Source organism: Amphiura filiformis, chromosome 3 (genome assembly GCF_039555335.1).
Source record: "Amphiura filiformis chromosome 3, Afil_fr2py, whole genome shotgun sequence".
Classification (NCBI taxonomy): Eukaryota; Metazoa; Echinodermata; class Ophiuroidea; order Amphilepidida; family Amphiuridae; genus Amphiura; species Amphiura filiformis.
Window position 1 is genome coordinate 35325753 of NC_092630.1, and position 20682 is coordinate 35346434.

The following is a 20682-nucleotide window of genomic DNA, read 5'->3' on the forward strand; positions in this document are numbered from 1 at the left end:
CCCAAGATTTTAAATTTAAAATCGAACATTTTGTCAAGGCCTTGATTTTGCAGGGTATTTATTCATAGTACATAACAATCATGTTAAAATCAGTATAATGAAAACAAATAGCAAATGTTACAATATTACTTTAATTTTAACATTTTTATGTAGGTGACCATATTTGTGCAAATATGTTTAACTTACTCAAAATATCTGAATTTCCATCATTCAGATTAATATTGACTTTGACTAAATATTATAACCTCATCACATATATACCCCCAAGAAGAGTAATTTATATGTTGTTACTCATGGGCATTCAGTAAACAGTACAATGATTGAACATCATCTTTGTAAACTACCTTTCCCTTTAATATGTTTTTCCCAGGTCTCAGTTAGGAAGTATCCAATGTCTGTACTGGAGGTATTGTCTGTTGATCATGACCATATTACCATATATAATAAGATATAATATCACTTGATTGCCCACAGCCAAGGTCGTCAGTACATCCTCATTATGTCATCCATCAAAGATAAACATTCTCACCTTAAGGCCAATTTGCAACATCAATCAATCAATCAATCAATCAATCAATCTTTATTTCATTCAAAATACAACAATACAATAACAGCAAAACAACACATTTGAATGAGGAGATGCTCAGAAGGCCAAAAAGGCCTGAACAAGCACCCCCTTAACCTTAGCCTAAGTTTCTTAATTTGTCTAATAAAATACAATTACATACATACAAACACCCCCACCCTCTTCCATACATTCATGTAGAACGAACTAAGCAGGAAAAAAATGATGAATAAAGAACATGCAGAATATAAGTTTAAGACAAATTAGGATTTCATAACATATGCTCACGTATATCGCAAAAGAAAGCTGACATTTTGTGAAGATAGTATAAATGCTAAGAGATCAGTTAATTTTAATCGAGTTTTTGTTTTAAAAGGGAGAAAAAATAAAAATAAGTAAATCAAAACTAAGAGGTATTAAGTGTACATTTCCATAAGGTTTGTTTTAATTTGGGATCTAAAGAGTTTGACTGATGTAGCCGTTTTGGCGCATCTGTCGATCGAATGCCATTTTCTTGGCCCGGCGGTTCTTATTGTTTTGTTAGCAAACTCTGTTTTTGTAAGACAGATCTTGTAATCTTCAGCATTTCTTGTGTGATACCTGAGGTGATTCCTCTGCTCAACGAAATAACTATTGAAGGCCTTTGGTAACATATTGGTATTATACTTGTACATGAAAGTGCTTAGTTCGAGATCATAACTATCATAAACATTAAGCAAATTGTAATTCTTGAAAATAGGGGCTGAGTGACTTAAAAGTGACTATTCGATATCATTCTAAGGGATTTTTTTTGAAGTTTGAAAATCTTTTCCAAATATTTTTGACAAGTATTTCCCCATGCCAAGATACCGTAGTTTATGTAAGGAAGTATTAAAGTACAATATAGTGAATACATTATTCGCTCGGGAACAAAATGTTTCAGTTGGTTTATTACACCAACACCTCTAGATATATTCTTTGAGATGTTGGTAATATGAAATTTCAAGTTAGATTCTCATCAATTGTCACTCCAAGAAATTTGGTCTTATTCAACCTTTCCAGGATTACATTATCTAATATAATATTATTAGTAACATTGTACAATACTGGCGTGATGTTTTGTGATTTGTACCAAGCACCATATAATTAGTCTTGCTTGCATTCACTGATAGCTTATTAGCCTTAAACCAATTATTAACTTCTTTTAATTCATTGTTGATAAGATCGTATTTGGACACAATGTCCTTATGTGAATAAGTTATAGTAGTATCATCGGCAAACAAGACAAATTTTAGAATGGTGGAAGTATTTATGATATCATTAACATACAAAATGAACAATAATGGGCCTAGGATGGAGCCTTGAGGTACTCCACATATTATATCTTTATATTCAGATTTACAAGAATTGTAATACACATACTGTTTTCTATTATGTAAGTAATCTTTAAACCATTTTAAAACGTTTCCTCTAAAACCACAATGTTCCAGTTTATGTAATAAAATACTATGGTCGATAGTGTCAAAGGCTTTTGACAAATCTAAGAAAATCCCAACAGTTGTCTCATTGTTTTCGACAGCATTACTAATTTTGTCAATAAATTCCAAGATAGCCATATAGGTAGAATGTTTAGATCTAAAGCCAAATTGCTTATCATTTAGAATTTCATATTTATCAATGTAATGTATGCATCTGTTGAATACAAGCCTTTCAAGTATTTTTGAAAAGCATGGCAGGACAGAAACTGGACGATAGTTGGAGAAAAGGTCTGGATTTTCTTTCTTATAAATGGGAATTACCTTTGCGATCTTTAACTCATTTGGTACTACACCAGCAGTAATAGACAGGTTGAATATGATAGTTAACGGAATCGATATTTCCTTTGCAATCCTTTTTACCACGTAATTACCAATAGTATCGTGACCAGCACTCTTGTTTTGATTAAATTTATGTATTATTTTATAACGTCTTCATTAACAATTGGTTTCATGTACATGCTACTGCTTAATGGGCTCTTTAAATAATCATAGTACTTCTTGCCATTTGTTGTAATCTTGGAAGCTAATTTAGGTCCGATGTTAACAAAATATTCATTAAATTCATTTGAAATTTTCTGGGGATCTGACACCGTTTCGCCTTCATCATTTTTGAATTTAGCTTGCATATTTCTTTTGTTCTTACGTCCAATAATACTATTTATTGTTTTCCAAGTTTTTTGTAGATTGTGTTTAACAGATTCAAATTTCTTTTTATAATAGTCTCTTTTTGATTTTCGTATTAACGTGTTTAACTTGTTTCTATATGTTTTGAATGACTCAAGCGTTTCATCACATGGCTTTTGTATATACCTCTTATACATCTTATTCTTAGTTTTTATACTTTTGAGAAGACCTCTACTTATCCAAGGAAATTTTGGTTCTCTTTTATTATTACTCTTGCATTTTGTCAAAGGCACACATTCATCATATACATTATTGAAAATATGTATAAACTTATTGTAACTATCATTTACATCTTCATTATCCAGTTCAGCATGCCAATTCACATTGGAAAGTTTTTGCTTCAAATTATTTATATTACAAGTATTATGATTCCTCTTATAGAAGTAATTTCTTTCATCAGGCGATGTTTTTCTTACTGCCCGATTTTTGAGTACTATAGTTAATAGATGATCACTGACATCAGTAACTATTATTTCTGAGTTTACATCGTTGTGATTATTTGTAAGTATATTATCAATAATGGTTGCACTATGTTCGGTTATTCTAGTTGGTTTGTAAATTGTTGGCATGAGCGAATATGAATAAACAAGATTAAGGTACTCATGAGTTTGTTTGTGACAGTCATCCTTTAACAAGTCTATATTAAAATCCCCATTAGATAGCATTCCTTATTTTCTTTAGTTATTTGATCAAAAATAGGACCAATATCTTTGATGAAATGCTCAATTTTCGTATGTGCTTACGATAAATGGCACCTACTAACATATTTCGTGTATTTTCTCTTTCTATTTCTACAAAACAAGATTCAAAATTAGAGTTTGAAATACAAAGATCAGATCTCAGTTTATATTTGATTGAAGTGGAAATATATAAACAAAACACCCTTTTTCTCTCTCTGTTCTGTTTGTATATTCCATATTATAACCATTTAAGTTAAAGTATTCGGATGGCGATTCTTTTAAGTGAGTTTCAGATAGGCCAATGATGTTAAATTCGTGATTTAAGGTCTTAATATTTTCTTTTAATTTTTCAAAATTTTTCTTGATACTTCTAATGTTAACATTCAGTATGGAGAGTTCACTATTAGTATCAATATATTTTTGGCTGAATTCTTCCGGTGTTAAATAATTGCATTCTGGTATTTTGTTCATTTCAATAAATTCGTCATTTTTGTTATTATTTTGAAATCTAATTGGATTAAACATCATTTTATCATATTTGTCTATATTAATATCCGATCACGTGGATTGTTTCTCCAGATTCATTCATAAGGTCATATATCGCCATCAGAATCCTCATCATTATCTATATTCTCATCATTGATTTTGGAACATTTATTACATACATATTCATCTATTTTAAGTAACGAAATTTCCTTTCGACTGAGGTTCATACATTTCTTATGCACATAGTTTTTACATATTTTACATGAGAAAATTTGATGTTTCTTTTGCATGTTCTTTTTACAAACGATACATTTTTCTTTACCTGCCATTTACGTCTACACACATACAATCTTATAAAACAAATATAAATAATAAAAACAACAACAACAGTATATATACTGTATATCTTAATTTTATACGATCAAATTATAGAGTGCTCAATAGGACGTGATGTACAAACAATTTGGTGAAAACCCTGCATGCAAAATATCCTAGACGAACGCCCGTGGTTTTTAAGAAGTAAAATGTGGGTAGTGAAGAGCTAAGCTTATTCAATAATTGAGTATCGATATAATATTGAGTATCGATATAATATTGTATGGACATTTAAACCCGGTGTGACATTTACTCGCTGGAGAAACTTGATCAGAAGCATTGCACATTAAGTACAATTGATGAACTGGGTTTGGAGATCCACTAGAATATGTGACACGTGTGGAAATTAAAGAACAGCTTCCATTACAGCAAGTATATAGCAGTAGCTATGGGCTTATGAGATACAAGTAGATAAATAAATTGTTTTAAATTTATTTGTTAGTGTTTTTTAATGGAGTTCCTGTATAATACTCATCAAAGTATAAAATAATTTAAGAAAACTGATGGTATGATCATTCATAACCATCATCACAGATAATAAATATTAAATGTTCACACAAAAATGCAGGTTATAAAAGTATAATGACATGCAGTGTCTTGTGATTCAATAAGTATGCTTTACAATGACCATGTTGTGTGCTTGCTGGCCACCTTATTTGATTGCGCGCTAAGTGTGATTGGTCACCAGCTATATTTTCTTAATCTGCTATTCATTTTTTTACATGGAAAATGAAAGATAAAGTGATAATTGTATTTTGTTTTCAAGTTTTAAAGAAGAAAATGTGATGCAGATGGAATTAAAAAAGTAAAAAGCGACAGTTATGAATGAGGACAGGTGAATGACTTTGCATCAGTTATTTTTTGGGTATGGTCAAATATTTTAACATTGTGCTTTGAATCTCAAAATATCAATCAGAGCTGTGCCCTGGGAATATTCCTCAGTTCCAAAGCACAATGATTAGATATTTTACAACACCCTCAAAACAACTGATGCGCAGTCATTTACCTCTAAATGATAGCCTGTGGATTTTTAGTGCAATGTAACTGGAAAAATCCATTGCTTCATGTTTCTCGGGATGACATTGACACCAAGCTGAAGAAGATGTTGCAATATAATTATATGATATCGTCATAATTATATTATATACATAGCCACATGATACAAAAATAATGTTGGTTTTGTGGGAAAGTATGCAGTGCAGACAATCTCTATTATGTGTGACAATACACCATCACGATAAGTGCCTGCTTGCTTCTGTTATTACATCTTTATTTAGCATTATATTTTAATCAACCAAATTACCATTCTGACACTTTTCTTGTCAATTTAAACACTTGAACACTGAAAACTGTCTCTGTAAGAAAGTAAAATGAGTCATAAGGAGAGATGCCATTATTAATATGAAACCTCTGTTTGGCCTGAATTGGGGAGCTGAGGGCCAATTTTCACACCAAAAAGCAGGAGTAAGCATTTATATGGCAGGTCAAAAGGAGGGCTTTCAAATCTTGGCACACAAGTTTGGGGCACTTTTTAATATTTTGCAGTAAAAATGTGCAGGAAACAGTTCAAAAACATTAAAGGAACACTCCTGCAATCACAACATCATACCTTATATGTTAGAATAACAATTATCAAGCATGAATCACATGAATTTATTTAAAACAAACAAAACAGCCAACTCTCAACACGCAATATTCAAAATTCTCGCACCGAAATTGCCTGTGGCAATGACATCATGGATATTTGTGCTCAATTGTCGTCAGCCTTCATTGCGTTACTGGGGCATCATTGTCACAGGCAATTTCAGTGCCCGGGAAATTTGAATATTGTGTGGTGAGAGACGGCTGTTTTTATTCGTTTTTATGGTCAATATAAGTTTGTTTTATATAAAACTATGTGATACATGCTTGATAACTGTTTTTCTAACATATAAGGCACAATGTTGTGATTGCCAGAGTGTTCCTTTAAATATTCAAAACCACCTCCACATTACCATATGTGTCACATAACATCACATAAACCATTGAAGATTTGAAATGTATTATAGGTGTCCCATAATTTAGCTTGTGTGAAGGGGGGAACAAATGTTTTCAGAAAGCTTATAGGGAATAAGAAATATTTGCTAACTATTTCCCTAACTGTCTCCCTCCTGGTGCATTTAAGTATTGCATCTAAATCATGCGCGTATTTTGGGTGGGGCGCCAGCCCCCCGGGGTAAAAGCAGGGAGCGGCCAAAATGAAGGGGCGGCGGAAGAAGAAGGGGCGGCAAAAACAGGGGCGGCAAAAACGAAGGGGGGCGGCAAAATTGGATAAAGCATTATTATGAAAAAATGGTACTATACATCAAAATGTGCTGCTTTTAGGGCGATAGCGCCTGAAACCCTTTTTTTTTTTTTTTTTTTTTTTTTTTTTTTTTTTTCAAACGACCGAGAAAAAAATTGGGTCAACCTTTTCGGGCTGTTGAGGAAGAGGCGGCAAAATTGAATTTTCTTCAGCCCCCGGGGTTGGGGCGGCCACGGTACGCCACTGTAAATCCATTGTTTTTTTCTATAGATTTCTGTAATTAATTGATTTTTTTTTATTTTCCCCCAGGTATGCCCTGAAAAGACACCTTCTCAAGTTTGAAGGCCTTTACCCAGAGACGGCAGCTATTTTAGGCTACTGTAGAGGTGAAGCAGTGTATGCTAGGGAGTGTGTGCATGAAGTAAGTACCAATCATGATTTCATTTTTTGTCCCACTTGCTTTTGCTATGGGGATTTAGCCATGTACATTCTTTCTGTGTGGTGTGTATGTCGGCCATTGTCAGGGTGTGTGTTGGGGGTGTTCAATTTGTTTAGGTTTGCCTTTTATTCTTCCATATTTTCATTTGTGACTCTATCACCTTTAGGCACAAGTTAACCTTCTGATGTAGCTTACAGTAATGTGGCTGACAAAAGTAGTAAGGCCTGGTATGTATGCCTCCTGGGGGTTCGCTATCCATTTTATTCTCCTATAAATGGTGACCCACTCATAATCATTCAACAATTAAAGGTAGTCCTGATGTGGCTGAAACTCTATTTCAATCTCCTTCATGGAACTTAATAGCAATAATCAACAGTATATTGTATATCATATATTGCAAGGTCATCAGTGGTCATTCATCTACAATGTTACCCGTCCCCCCAACTCAACACGAAAGTTGGCAACCATGAGAGTTGCCAAATCTTTTAAAGACCCCCTTTGCAATGATTTTTCATCAAATTTACCCCCCGTTTTCATTCAAAATCGAGGACAAAATTTGGCCCAAAACAACCCCTTTTTCGTGGTTTTCAATGACTTCAATTTCCAACACCCCTTTTCAATGACTAGAATTTCAATCACCCCTTTTCAGTAACACTAAATATTGACATAAAATTACCGGATTTTCCCAAGTACCCCTTTTATCCAAATTCCGCGGACAGTGCAAATTAAATACCCCCTATTTTGCTGATTTACAGTCAAATTTCGCGGACTGTCCAAATTAAATGCCCCCTATTTTCCCAATTTCGCGGTCCTCGCTACTGGTAAAAAAATTACCCCTTTTCCGCGCTATTATTTAGTTGTCAATTTTTGTGTTGAGTTCGGGGCCGGGCAATGTTATTACAGTGTTTTCTCCTTGCATCAATTAGCCCAATTGATTCACAAATACAGCGGAAACATGTTAATACGACTACGAACAGAAACACTTTGTCTTGACTTCCCCTATTAAAAAGGAATGATATTAGTCTATCATAACGAGGGATTTTAGAACTACGTGATTGCACATGGGCTGCAATTCAAAAAAGGTTGTGGGCGGTATAAAATAATAACGAGGACTATCCCTCTTAAAATCCAATATATATAGTAATCGATGTTTGTTGCGACAGGCGGGTCACGGGACCCGGCCAGTGAAGTTTTGCTCGTACATTAAACTAATGGTGCCTTCATCAAGCTCTTGACATCCGGGGGGCACCATGTAGGGACTTGTAGATGGGACAGACATCGATGATGGGCTCCATCATTTGAATTTCACCACATCCACAGTTGTGCAATGATGCAGTGCCAATTAATCACAAGTGCTTGGTGCCTCTGGTGCTAGTCCTGGTCCTATTTAAATTCACTCAGCCTGGTTGATACTGATTTTAAGGTGTGGGAAAACAATTTGCTCAATTCTTATGTTTCTTATTATCTTCAGTAGCTAGCATGGTAAACAGGAGTTCAATTTTCATGCGGGTTGCATCAAAATGTAACATATCAGCAAAGGACTGATAATTGATGTAAAAAAACTTGAAATTTAATATTTTCAACAATTCCCCCGAAGTTCTTTGCACCCATCTTGTCATTTGTTACATATAATGTGAGTGACATACAATGAACAGCTGGTTGTGAAAGTAGAGCATACATATATAGTATATTGCATTGTCTGCAAGAGAAAGTGCATGGCCTATCCCTGGTGTAAGCAAAGTATGATGTTTATCCTTAACACTTCCTTTTGCACAGCCTACAACTGGGGTTTTGTTAATGTGAATGATGTACAATGAACAGTTGGTTGTGGAAAGTAGGGCATACAACTAGTACATTATCTGCAAGAGAAACTGCATGGCCTATCCCTGGTGTAAGCAAAGTAGGAAGTTTATCTTTAACGCTTCCGTTCGCACAGCCCACTAGACTAACTCCATCTACACTGAGCATGTACTGATGCTTCATAGTGATGACTGAATAACTTGCAGTTCATATCGTGTCGGACTTCTGAAAATATTTGCTGCAACATTGGTTGGGCGCCATAAGGCGACTGACTAGTGGCACCCTTGTACCGCATCACTTTACCCCCAGGGGGCCATCATGTATGAAAGTGATAAGCATCCGCATGAATTGACTTTCAAAAATGACCCCAAGGTAGGATAACGAAAATTTGTCAAACTAACCCTAAATGAAGTTTTAACTCAAATGAAACCACCCTAAGTGAAGAATTGGTTTGAAAGTTGCCCCTAAACAAGGATAGACATGATAAATACACCATAAGCGAGGAATTGGTTTGAAATTTGTCCCTAATAAGGATAGGCATTGCTTGTGTCGGCATGAGTGTCATTCAGAATTTTTTTTAATGTGGTTTGTAAAATCGCTCTGAAACCACACTTTTGTGCCGAATAACTTGAAAATATGTCACCACTGATGGCTGTTATATTGGGTCATTTAAAAAAACTACCCTAAGCGAGGATCGTCCTTAAAAAAAAACCCTTCTTCTACTAAAATGAGTGTTTTTAGACCCTAATCACGGATCCACCCGGATCCCTATTTTGCTTTTCAAAACCACCCTAAATCTGCATGAACTTTTATACATGAGTGCCCCCGGGGTGTACAGCGTCGTTGTTGAAAAATCGCACTCTGAAATTTTAAAAACAACAAACTCGATCAAAAGGTCAATTTGGACAAGACTGCGCAGTCTCAGTGCCAAACAGTTGACGAATGAGGGCAGCATTCTAACAGTAACAGCCCACATTTTTCTTCCCTGTACATCCAAGATATTGCCAATTTCATGAGAATGAATGGGTACTAAATTATTCACAATGCAATTTTAGGGTAAATTCGAAACTGTTTAAGGAATGATGAAATGAAATGTTTATGAAGTAATTGTAGTGTGTTTACCCTACCCACACATTTAATATAGTTGCCATCCTCCTACACACAACTCGAAATATTGTGACATGCACAAAGAGTGTGATTTTGGGAACTTACAATCAATTACGAGGTGAGCTTAAGGTGTGTTAGTCTCTCAACTAAAGTGATTATGCCTATGAATACACAATATTTCATTACACCTTTCAGATGGGTAATGTTTTCCTTGGTCAATAACCAAAACTAACACATATACTTTATAGAGCATTCTAACAGATATCTTTTGCATGAGTAACCACATTTTAATGACATGCAATACTCAGCAGACCATTTTGATATATATTGTTGCTTCTCAATTGAACAAAAATGACATTATATTCCATTTGATGGGAAATGATAGTCAGGTCATTCAACTAAAGTGGAAAGAGCCTCACATACATTTCGTTCATAATATGTGTCTCAATCATGTAATTAAATTAAGTGGTTGGTAATTGCTTTGTAGTAGAGGCCAAAAATGCATAATGGGTGTAGAGACTGAAATTTCATATATTTGCAAATTAAGCCCATACATGCTGTATATATATCTAGCTCCTCATGGATATCCTAGACTTGTTGCTTGTCCAAACTGGCAATTGCACCAAAATATGCGACTTCTAATCTCTTTTCTTAATTAGGTGTACATATGTAAATGGTTTCAAATTTGCCAAAGCGTTTTATTTGAAAGAGCATTATCGTGTGTTTGTGTATGTGTGCCAAGTTATGTGTATTTTGTCCATTTTGTTGTACATTATAGTTGGGTGTGTTGAATCGACCTTTGACAGGAGTAAAGTACACTGTGCACAGTAAAGGACACAGGGTATTAAAATTAACCCTAACACCCCAAAAAAATCACAAAATACCACGATGAAAAATGCTGCATATGCAGGAATCCCAGGGTCTGCGATGATGCAATCACCCTAAGTGTTATATGCTCACGGAATTGCTACCCGGGCAGCGATAACCTGTGTAGCTACCGGTCCGTGATCGTGTGGTTGGCATGTGGGGGGGTTCAAAGGTTCGAATCCGGGGGGGTGCCAAGTGACTTCTTTGTTCATCTTCTCTCCTTATTCGTATCTTCTTTAACTTCGGATATCAAAAAGCAGGGTTAAGTGTTAGGGTTAAGCAACTTAGTGATAACCCCCCGATACCCACATACACAGCTAGAGTTTAACTCAATTTGATTGATGTGGTGCACAATATGTGGCCATAGAATTAAATGGCTGTGTTTGTTCTCAAACATAAGGTTTTAAAATAATTCATTTCATTTAACATTACTACTTGTAACATTGGTATTTAAGTCCATTCATTTTTAAATGACAAGGAAAAGTAGTAAAATCTCTTCAGTAATATTTCATCTTTTATTTTTATTCATTTATAAAAGTGATAAATAAAATAAATCATGATTACATTACATTACATACAAGGCATTTATAGGGCGCCATTTCATAAAGACCACGGCGCCAAGATGGAACTCAAAATATTTGAAAGGCAAAATAAAACAGCAAGCTGAAACAAAGCCACCAGATTATTGTGGGAACAGGAAGGTTTTGATAATTTAAACATAACAATTCATAAGTGTGACTAGAGTTTTAGAGCCAGAAGACTCTCCCTGTACTATTTGGCAATAAAACCCCCTTCCTTTTCTGTTCCTGTATAATCCTTCTACTGATGTATGAAATAATATGACATCATTATGCAAAGACCAAAGACACTTTTGGTTCTTGTTGAGGGTGGGTTTGTTTGTAGAAGGAAAATTAAACTCCCATTGAAGCCTGTATTAAAATTTACATAATTTTTTTTCTCTAAATCTTGAAGATTTACATAATTTTGTGTACATAAATCTTGAAGATTTATACAAATTTATCATAATTGATGTAATTTTATTGAATTTTGAAGATTTACATAATAAATCTTGAAGATTTACATTAATCATTACATAAATCTTGAAGATTTACATAATTTATATAATAAATCAAAATCTTGAAGATTTACTTAATTCTGTATTGAAATTTACACAATTTTTTTTCTCTAAATCTAGAATCTTTTTAAAGATTTAGAATCTTAAAAGATTCTAAGCTCCTTATATTCAAACAGCATACTTAACCCTGAGGCTCATCTTATTGAGGAAAATTTGGTAACACTAATTACTATACCTCATAAATATTTATTAGGTAATCCATACATCTTATTGGTTAATAACGTCAGCGTCCGAGTACGGTATTTTGACTACTTCCCCGCGCCTGTGCAATTACGCGCATGCGGGGAAGTAGGAAAAACTTCCGCACCCTACTACCACATGGTGTATCAACCCCGCGGGTCACCGTTCCTTTTGACTTTAATAGCATTATGCTACACAACGGCGATTCTGCAGATGCGTTTATCGTGAAAATGGCGTCTGCTGCAGTTATTTTGCCGAGATACCGATGGAAAATAACACGCGAATTTGACGTTTTATGAAACGAAATGTTATTTATGGAATGTTAAAAAGAAAATTCGAATAATATAGGTCAAAATGTAGATTGATTGAACAGAAATCCTCCAATAAAATCAGGTAAGCCAAAATATTAAGCTTATTTACCATGCCGCCCGGCACGTTGACTGGTGTGTGTTTTGACCTTTGTTTACGATTTTACCGTGATAGTGAAAATATTTATGAGGTATAGTAAAACAAATACAACATGTTTTATTTCGGGAAAGTAGTCAAAACTACTGGTTTTCGAATAATATAGGTCAAAATGTAGATTGATTGAACAGAAATCCTCCAATAAAATCAGGTAAGCCAAAATATTAAGCTGACGCGTCGGGAAGTAGTCAAATCATCCAACACCTCGGGACCAGTAGTTTTGACTACTTCCCCTCAAAACATGTTGTATTTGTATACTAACTACACAGGGTTGCAATGTACTATTATAATTATTGTTACCAATGTATAGCTCTAGATCTCCTCTATCACCTGTTATGAAAACAAGTACAAATATTCCCTACAATGTATAATGTCGCAAAGGATGAGCACCAAGGATCGATCTATGATTAGCTTAAGTCCTTTGTATAGCATTTTATGCCAGAGACATATCTTAGGACAAGGGATACGTGTAAGGCATTACTCTTTACAATAAAAAACAATTTTGACTTTTGTAAAAAGCATGATAAGCTTCATAAAAGATGACATGGTACAGCATATTTCCTGTTGTCATATACTTTTTCAAGTAGAAAAATAAAGACTTTGAAAAAAGAGTAATTCAGGCTTGGGTTGGGAGGTATGCTTACTGTGTAAGGTGATGCAGTAACGAGTAGCAGCAAATTATATTACTTAACTAGTTTGCAGCTGTGGCATAAGTGAACTTAATCTTGTTATCTGAACTTACATAGCCTCTATCACAATGTTAACATCTACTTAAAAGCAAGGTCAAAGACATTGCCATCAGATATTGTACATGTATAGATTACCATGATAAATAAATATGAAGTGATGAAGAGGAGCTGAAGCTTAATTAACTTTGAAATTGAAAGCCACAAATGTGGTGAAGAGCCTATTATAATGACATTGAGAACAAAAGGTTATGTATTGTTTTCTAAGTAGCTGCCTGTCAGTAATGATGATGATATAGGTATTTAATATACATTTGTATATGATGTATTCATTATGTGGTGAGATACAGCCAAATGAGTCACTTGTCGCTTATCTTGATTTTGAGATACATGAACAAAAGAAGACTGAAGTTTCTTTTATATTTATCATTTTCTGCAATGTTAGCATATTTCATATCCTAGGAAGTCCTAGTCCAATTTAAATGGAGGCTTCGGCATATTATAACCTGCTAAATAAACAAGAATCTGTATGACAAAATGAAAATTGATATATTTTTCACAAGTGACTCAATTTGTGTGATATCATCATGTTAGTGATCATGTACTCATCAAATGCTTCAGGAAATTCATCTGACAGTAAATAAGTAATCATAATAGTTCAATCAACGCTCACTCTGTTCATCTATATACATGTAATTGGCTGCAAGCTTTTCATTAAGGAAGTTAACCTCATAAAGGCTTGCATTTTATGGACAATTTTACATTTAAGTCCGTAATAGATGTAAGCTTTGATACATCTTTGTCGTATTGGTAGCTATATATTATGTGATAACAGTAAAGATTCGCCTAATGGTGCACTTTAGGCTCCTTTGCCTTGGAGTAAATTTCATGTTCAAATAGAGAGCTCCCTCCTCTGATATCTCAACAAGAAATAAGGTTCCGTGCCCTTATTTGCTGGTGGGAATTTTATATGTGAGGGCACTCTTACATGTAGGTTGTGCCTAAAATTCTACTTATGTCAAGTGAGCCCATAGTGCCATAGGCAAATCTTTACTGTAACACAAACACTTGAGTGAAAGATCAGAAAATGCAGCATGTACATTAAGAATACCTATTACACATACACTGCGATTCTTGGCAACAGTTTAATATTGTTGCACTAGCTGCAACTATATGTAGTTACTAAACTGAAACTATTTGTAGTTTCTGCATTGGCAGTGTATACATACACACAGCACTGATACTGCAGTTAACACTTAACAGCGGCGTTCCTGCTGACTCGTTTCCAAAATATGGGCCAATTTGAGGTAATTGTGGTCTGCACTAGGCTAAATGGAAGGTGCACGTCACAAATGTTGGTCAGTTTTGTCCGCCACAATATTTGACCCCATTTTTGTAGCGAAATTGATATGGTAATAACTAACTCAGTCACATTCAGTGCCTGTAGCATACTCAATGTATAGTGAGTTGTCAATTTGAGGTATAATTGTAAAAGGCCCTTAAAATACTGAGGAACTAATACAGCATGGCACAAGGCTATACTTTTGTTTATCAGGGGTTCTCAATTATATTTGCTCGCGGGCCACAGAAGGCCAAAATCATTTCAAACATGTGTTTGAGGGCCAAATACACCTTGGTCTGCTATGTTTACTGTACATTTTACAGCTGTTCAAGGGCCAAACACACTGGTCGGCAGGCCGGATCTGGCCCACAGGTCACCAGTTGAGAACCCACTATAGTCCATATATCTACCTCGAGTCACCGACACTATAGCTTTGAAGTTCAATGTGTTCTTCGTTAGCTTTAGCGTTACTTGGTGCGTGTACATACTTTTATGCGCGGGATCAACATGCTGCATATATGTACACGCAAGAACCTACGCTAAGCCAATGCAGCACACGCTTAACTTCAAAGCTAGTGCCGGTGACTCGAGGTAGATATATAGACTATATATGTACCTCATTGACCCATATGCACCTCTAATCTGACAACTTTATGTGGGGACTGGCTATATGGTAACATGCTTATGTGGTCATGCACCTTATTAACAGGAAATCTAATGCAGAACTCCAATTTGAAGTGAAAATTTAAACTTTTAAAAAGCCGATGTTATGCATGTGATATCAAATGAAAGATATGTACCTCATTGACCCATATGCACCTCACTGACAACTTTATGTGGGGCATGCACATTCCAAATTTTCTGCGTGCTCCACACACATGAATTTCAATTGAATACCTAAGTAGCAGAAGGGCCTACTCCATTTTTTTACAAAAATGAGTTAGATCCAGCATTTTATTGCCAGCAGACTGTTCTTCCTTGTGTGTGAAAGATGAGCCAAAATCTACTCTCTAAATAGTTGTACACTTAATCATGGTTTTCATGGAAGAAAGGCCCAACTCCATGGAGTTGGGCCCTCCTTCCACAAATTTTGGGTTAAAGTGGAAGAAAATCTGCTTTTCATTACAATAAACTTTCTGCATATTTCATGCTTCTACTTATCAATTAATGGATAATTACCAAATTTCTGCAGCTATTTATAACACATCTGCTTACGGAACTGGCACTTGCAGTATATTAGTGGAAGAAGGGCCCAACTCCAGCTTGCATTAAGACCTGTGCTGTTGCCATGGGAACATCATATAATTTGGAATGTATGTAATAATCTATGTTCATGTATTAAAGGTCCCCTGAAGATGAAAACATTCTGTCAATACAACTTTTCCAAATATTACATTTTTTTTTATATCTCAAAAACAGTTTTGATGGGCTTGGGCCCTTCTTCCACTCAGGTATTCAATATTGTGTACTCTCAAGGTTCGAGGTTCTCATGTCTGAGGCTCCAACTTTTCCACCCCTCCCCCACCATGAACACTCCCATAGGTTGGACCAGCAATACAGGCCATTGGTTAATGACATAATGACACAGCTCTATAACCAACCTACATGTATGTCACTATATAGGGTGCACAATAGTAATAAATTTCCCTATACTTTGTGTACAAAATGGCCTCTATTCAAATGGCTCTACCTACCTTACGAAACGACTCAATTTTTCAAAGTGATGTTTTCCTGACAGACAAACAAACAAGCAAGTAAACAAACTAAATTAAATATATAATATATAAATAGATGTGATTTTACCTATAGAAGCAGCCGGTTTGAGAAATACATGAAAAATCTGAATAAAAGCCCAGAATCTTTCCCAATCTTGGCAGATGCTTAGATTGAAGCCTACATTTATTATCTGGCACAGATTTTCCCCAAAATCTGCACAATTTTTTTTGTTTTTAATATTGATTTATAGGGTAACTTTTACCGAAATGTAAAAACACCGCAAATGATCGCCAAATCAGGACGAGAGCTCCCAAGAGACATTATTTGGTGATGTGAAATCTATATTACACATGTATATCGACTCATTATTATAACCCTTGTACCTGGAGAACTGCTGCTGCAATACATGTATGTATCAAAAGTACTATTAAAGTTGCCATTTTTGCACAGCAGTTCTTTTCTGGCTCTTAGCACTCCAAGCAGCTACCACAAAAATAACAATGTACAAATATGTACTCCCTATTCCAGAAAAATACAGGACTAATATTTTAGAATTTAAAAAATATTATCCTGTTTTGCCAAATGAAACATACCTAAATCCTAATCCTTTGGTTAGTTCTAACTCAATAAAAGTTCAATTTTAATATTTTTGCAATTTGATTGGAAACAGGCCAAAAATTTATAATTTTGCATGTTTTCTTACAATTGTGATTACAAAACTCTAAGACTTGGCACAAGTCTTAACATTCAAAATCTTGAGCAGGGTTTTCTTTAAGCATTTTGCTGAAGGGGTATTCTCAAATTTTTTTGACCCTTTTAATTGTGAATTTTTTCTCTGAAGGAGTCAAAAACATTGCCCAAGGAGTATTTTTATAATATTATTTTTGAAGACATTTTTAACAATATGTGTGTTTTTGGAGCCATAGGCGTAGATCCGGATTGGGGTGGTGGGGGGTGGATCTCCCCCAATATTTTGCCAGAGGGATGGTCCATACAATCATCCCCCAATGTTGGCCTGTATGTGGGTTTCTGACCAAATTAACCTCATATTTGGCCATTTTAGCCCCAAAAGTGCACATTTTTGCGCGCTTCTCGCGAATTTATTCCACTTTTGCACCATATTTCAACACTTTAGTTGAAAATGGCAACATGTTTTTGTACCATAAACTTATTCTTTCTCCAAAAGGTGCGGGATTCACTATACTTCAATTCTTCCTCTACTCCCACGGCGACAAAAGAAATCTACACCACTGTTTGGAGCAGTGGCGGATCTAGAGCAGTCAGAAGGGGGTGGGGGCAATTTTAGAAGAAAATAATAATATTTAAAAATGCCCCCTGAGAAGTAAGAAACTTTTGCAAAATGAAGACCTCATTGAAGCAATTTGGTGGATCATTTTGGCAATATTAATGTGTAAAATTTTAGTTAAAAAAAACATTTGTGAAATGAGCAGTCCATGGAGTCTTTGGTGGACTGTTCATTTCCCTATTATGTTAGGCCTATAAATTGTATTAAACATAAATTGGCAAATGTCGAAAGCAGAAGTGAAAGTGGCCATTTGTTTATCAACTACGCAGGGTGATGTTCCCCCTTAGAACTTGGAAAAGTTTGCAAAAGGGAGACCTAATTGAAGCGATTTGGTGGACCATTTTGGCACTATTACTGTGTAAAATTTAAATTTGAACAGTTGAAAAGCTGAAAATTGTGAAATGCCGGTCCATAAAGCCTTCCGTTGTCCTACATATCGGGAGTATAGGTCCTAAATGCCAAAAGCCGAGAATAAATACACAATATCAGGTGTTTCTCTATTCAATTCTTGCAATATCTGAACGCGTACGTTTTCAAGATTTTGTACGCATTGGACTTAGGGACTAGGGATTTGAAGGAGTCAGAAAAGTGCCTGAATGCGTAAATACGCGTGTTTTGTGCGTTAAAGAAAACCCTGATCTTGAGTATATTGGCTCAGCCCATAATTTTAATATTTTATGTTATTTTTGATAATTGGTTATGAAAAAGATTAGAAAATGTGTTTTCCAAAAATTAGAATGCATACCTTGAAACTAAAGTAGCCTTTGTACAAGTCTTTGGGTTTGATTTCAGCATACGAAAAAATGCCCCAAAATGCATGTTTTTGGCCTTTATTTCCAAAAATTGACCAAATATTAAAATTTGACTTTATTGCCAGTTAGAACTAACTAAAGGATTAGGATTTATAGCTATGTTTCATTTTATAGCAAAACAGGATAATATTTTTTAAATTCCAAAAAATTAGTGTTGTATTTTTCTGGAATTGGGAATAGCTAATATTGACTTTGAGGTATCGATAAAACAGGTGATGCCCTTCGTATGTCTATAACTTTGTTTTTTGAAACTGAAGAAACACTCAATGACATGTAACTTTATAATTTTGGTGGGATTTGGGCTATACCGTAGAATTCCGTCTAGAAGCATATATGCCTCTAAACGAGGGTTTTTTAACGAAAGATATGGAAGGCCAATTAAAATACCCTTCTCAAAAACATTGCAATAGATTGGTCTTACAAATATACATGTTTGTACAGCCGCCTTTATCAGTAATATAGTTGTTCAAACCCCAAATAACATTTTTGTTGAGAGTGTCTGCCTCTTGTCTCTTGTGTCAAAAAAACCTTGTTTAGAGGCATATATATGCTTGTAGACGGAATTTTACGGTATTTTAGCATTATCAAAGAGGATAAAGAAATTAACCAAAATCAAATTGAAATTGTCTATTTTGACAGGAAGCCAAAAAGTTGTGAATTTAAAATCAAATTGAGCTGTTCAAAACTGGTGAAGCAATTCAAGAAACATTAATTGTGCACAAATATCAGCTTGACACAGTTGTAATAGCCTCTGAGATTGTACCAGCAAACTGCAGAATAAACTGAGCAATTCATCCCATGAGACTCACAATAAAGTTTAATTTATTTTATTTTGAAAACACAAGCTCTGTTGTGATAGCTGTGGAATGTGGGAGAACAATGTTTTATTATTCCTTCTTCATGTGTCTAATCAGTCTTCAATCATTTCTAACTACATGTAAATGTTTGACAATGTGTCACATCAGATTATATCAGATTGATAATTGATTGAAATTGATGTTTAAATTGCACTACTATAAGTAAGGGTTCGACTTGTGCGCGTTTTATGACAGTAAAAAATACACCATGCAGTGTTTTCTAAAAATTGCAAATAAGTGGGCCAAAGTGGCCAAAAAATGCGAAGTACATCTCACTCTATGTTATTTATGAAGATCAACTTGCGTCTTAGTTCAGTTTCTGGGTTGAAATTCAAAATGGCTGCACCCCTGTTGCCGTGTGTTGTCATTACTTAAATGTAAATATGGGATGAAATTGCATTTGTAAGAACATTTTGATTGAAAAATAAAAATTTGTTAGTTCTTTAAATGACAATTCTACTAAAATATATTTAATCCATATTTCACACAATTTTCGACCAATTTTAAGATGTTTGTGCAAATGACATAAAAAACAACAAAAAATGAAATGGACATCAAAAATGCAATTTTCGACACAAATAACGTGATTGGGCAAAAGCCTGAACCTTACCATTAGTAATTAACCTTTTCCACAAAGACACACTTTGTCATTGTTTGCAGCAATAAATGCCAATAATATAAAGTTGACCTACTTATTTACCTATTTACCTAGCTACTTTAATTCTTAGTGGGGTTATACACAATGTAGTAACAAAGATGTTGGATATAGAGTGCTTTAAATAATATATTAACCTGTTTATGAAAAAGGGTTCTCATCCCAGAGGGTACTCAATTTTGGTTTGGCTTTTCTAATTTTTAGTTGAGGTTATACAAATGTACCATGGAAGTAAATGTCTCTTACTTCCATGGTTATACACAATGTAGTAACAATTTAAGTGTCATGGTTCGAGTAAGGATATGGCTCCGAGAGTCTGGAAATAGGTCATATTTTTGCAGAAAACGAGACCCAAGATAAGTGACAACATTTGACACTAATATAATTGATTTGACCATTTTTAGTTTTTGTATGTTTTGCAAACTTTTGGCTAAATATTATATTGGTTAAATTTACGGACAAATCTGATAAAAATCACCTCACCTCACCTCAGGTACATGTACCATCCTCATCATGGGGGTGGGTTGCAGCCAGTCTTGTGATGAGCCGCCATTTGCACCTGTCTTGTGCAGATTGGGACTCAGTGTATGTGGTCATTCCCGTCCAGGATTTGATGTCCTCTGCCTTGGTTGCTTTGTGTTTTACCTTGCAACAGAGTTCTAGCAAGATTTCCTGCACTGCCTCTTGCTACAAGTACTGTATAGCTTGTGTTTTCTCATCTGTT

At 34.9% G+C, this 20682-nt stretch overlaps 1 protein-coding gene across 2 annotated transcripts in view; it reads left to right on the top strand.

Annotated features, from left to right (window-relative positions):
• LOC140148426 (DNA repair protein complementing XP-C cells homolog) overlaps positions 1–20682 on the top strand; it is a 90076-nt gene that overhangs the window by 25808 nt on the left and 43586 nt on the right. For both annotated transcript variants that reach the window (XR_011858485.1, XM_072170362.1), the window contains exon 12: positions 6901–7012. Coding sequence is in view for 1 of the 2 variants with exons in the window: in XM_072170362.1 (XP_072026463.1) it covers positions 6901–7012 (112 nt within the window). In the remaining variant the exon portion in view is untranslated. The remainder of the gene's footprint in view (positions 1–6900; positions 7013–20682) is intronic.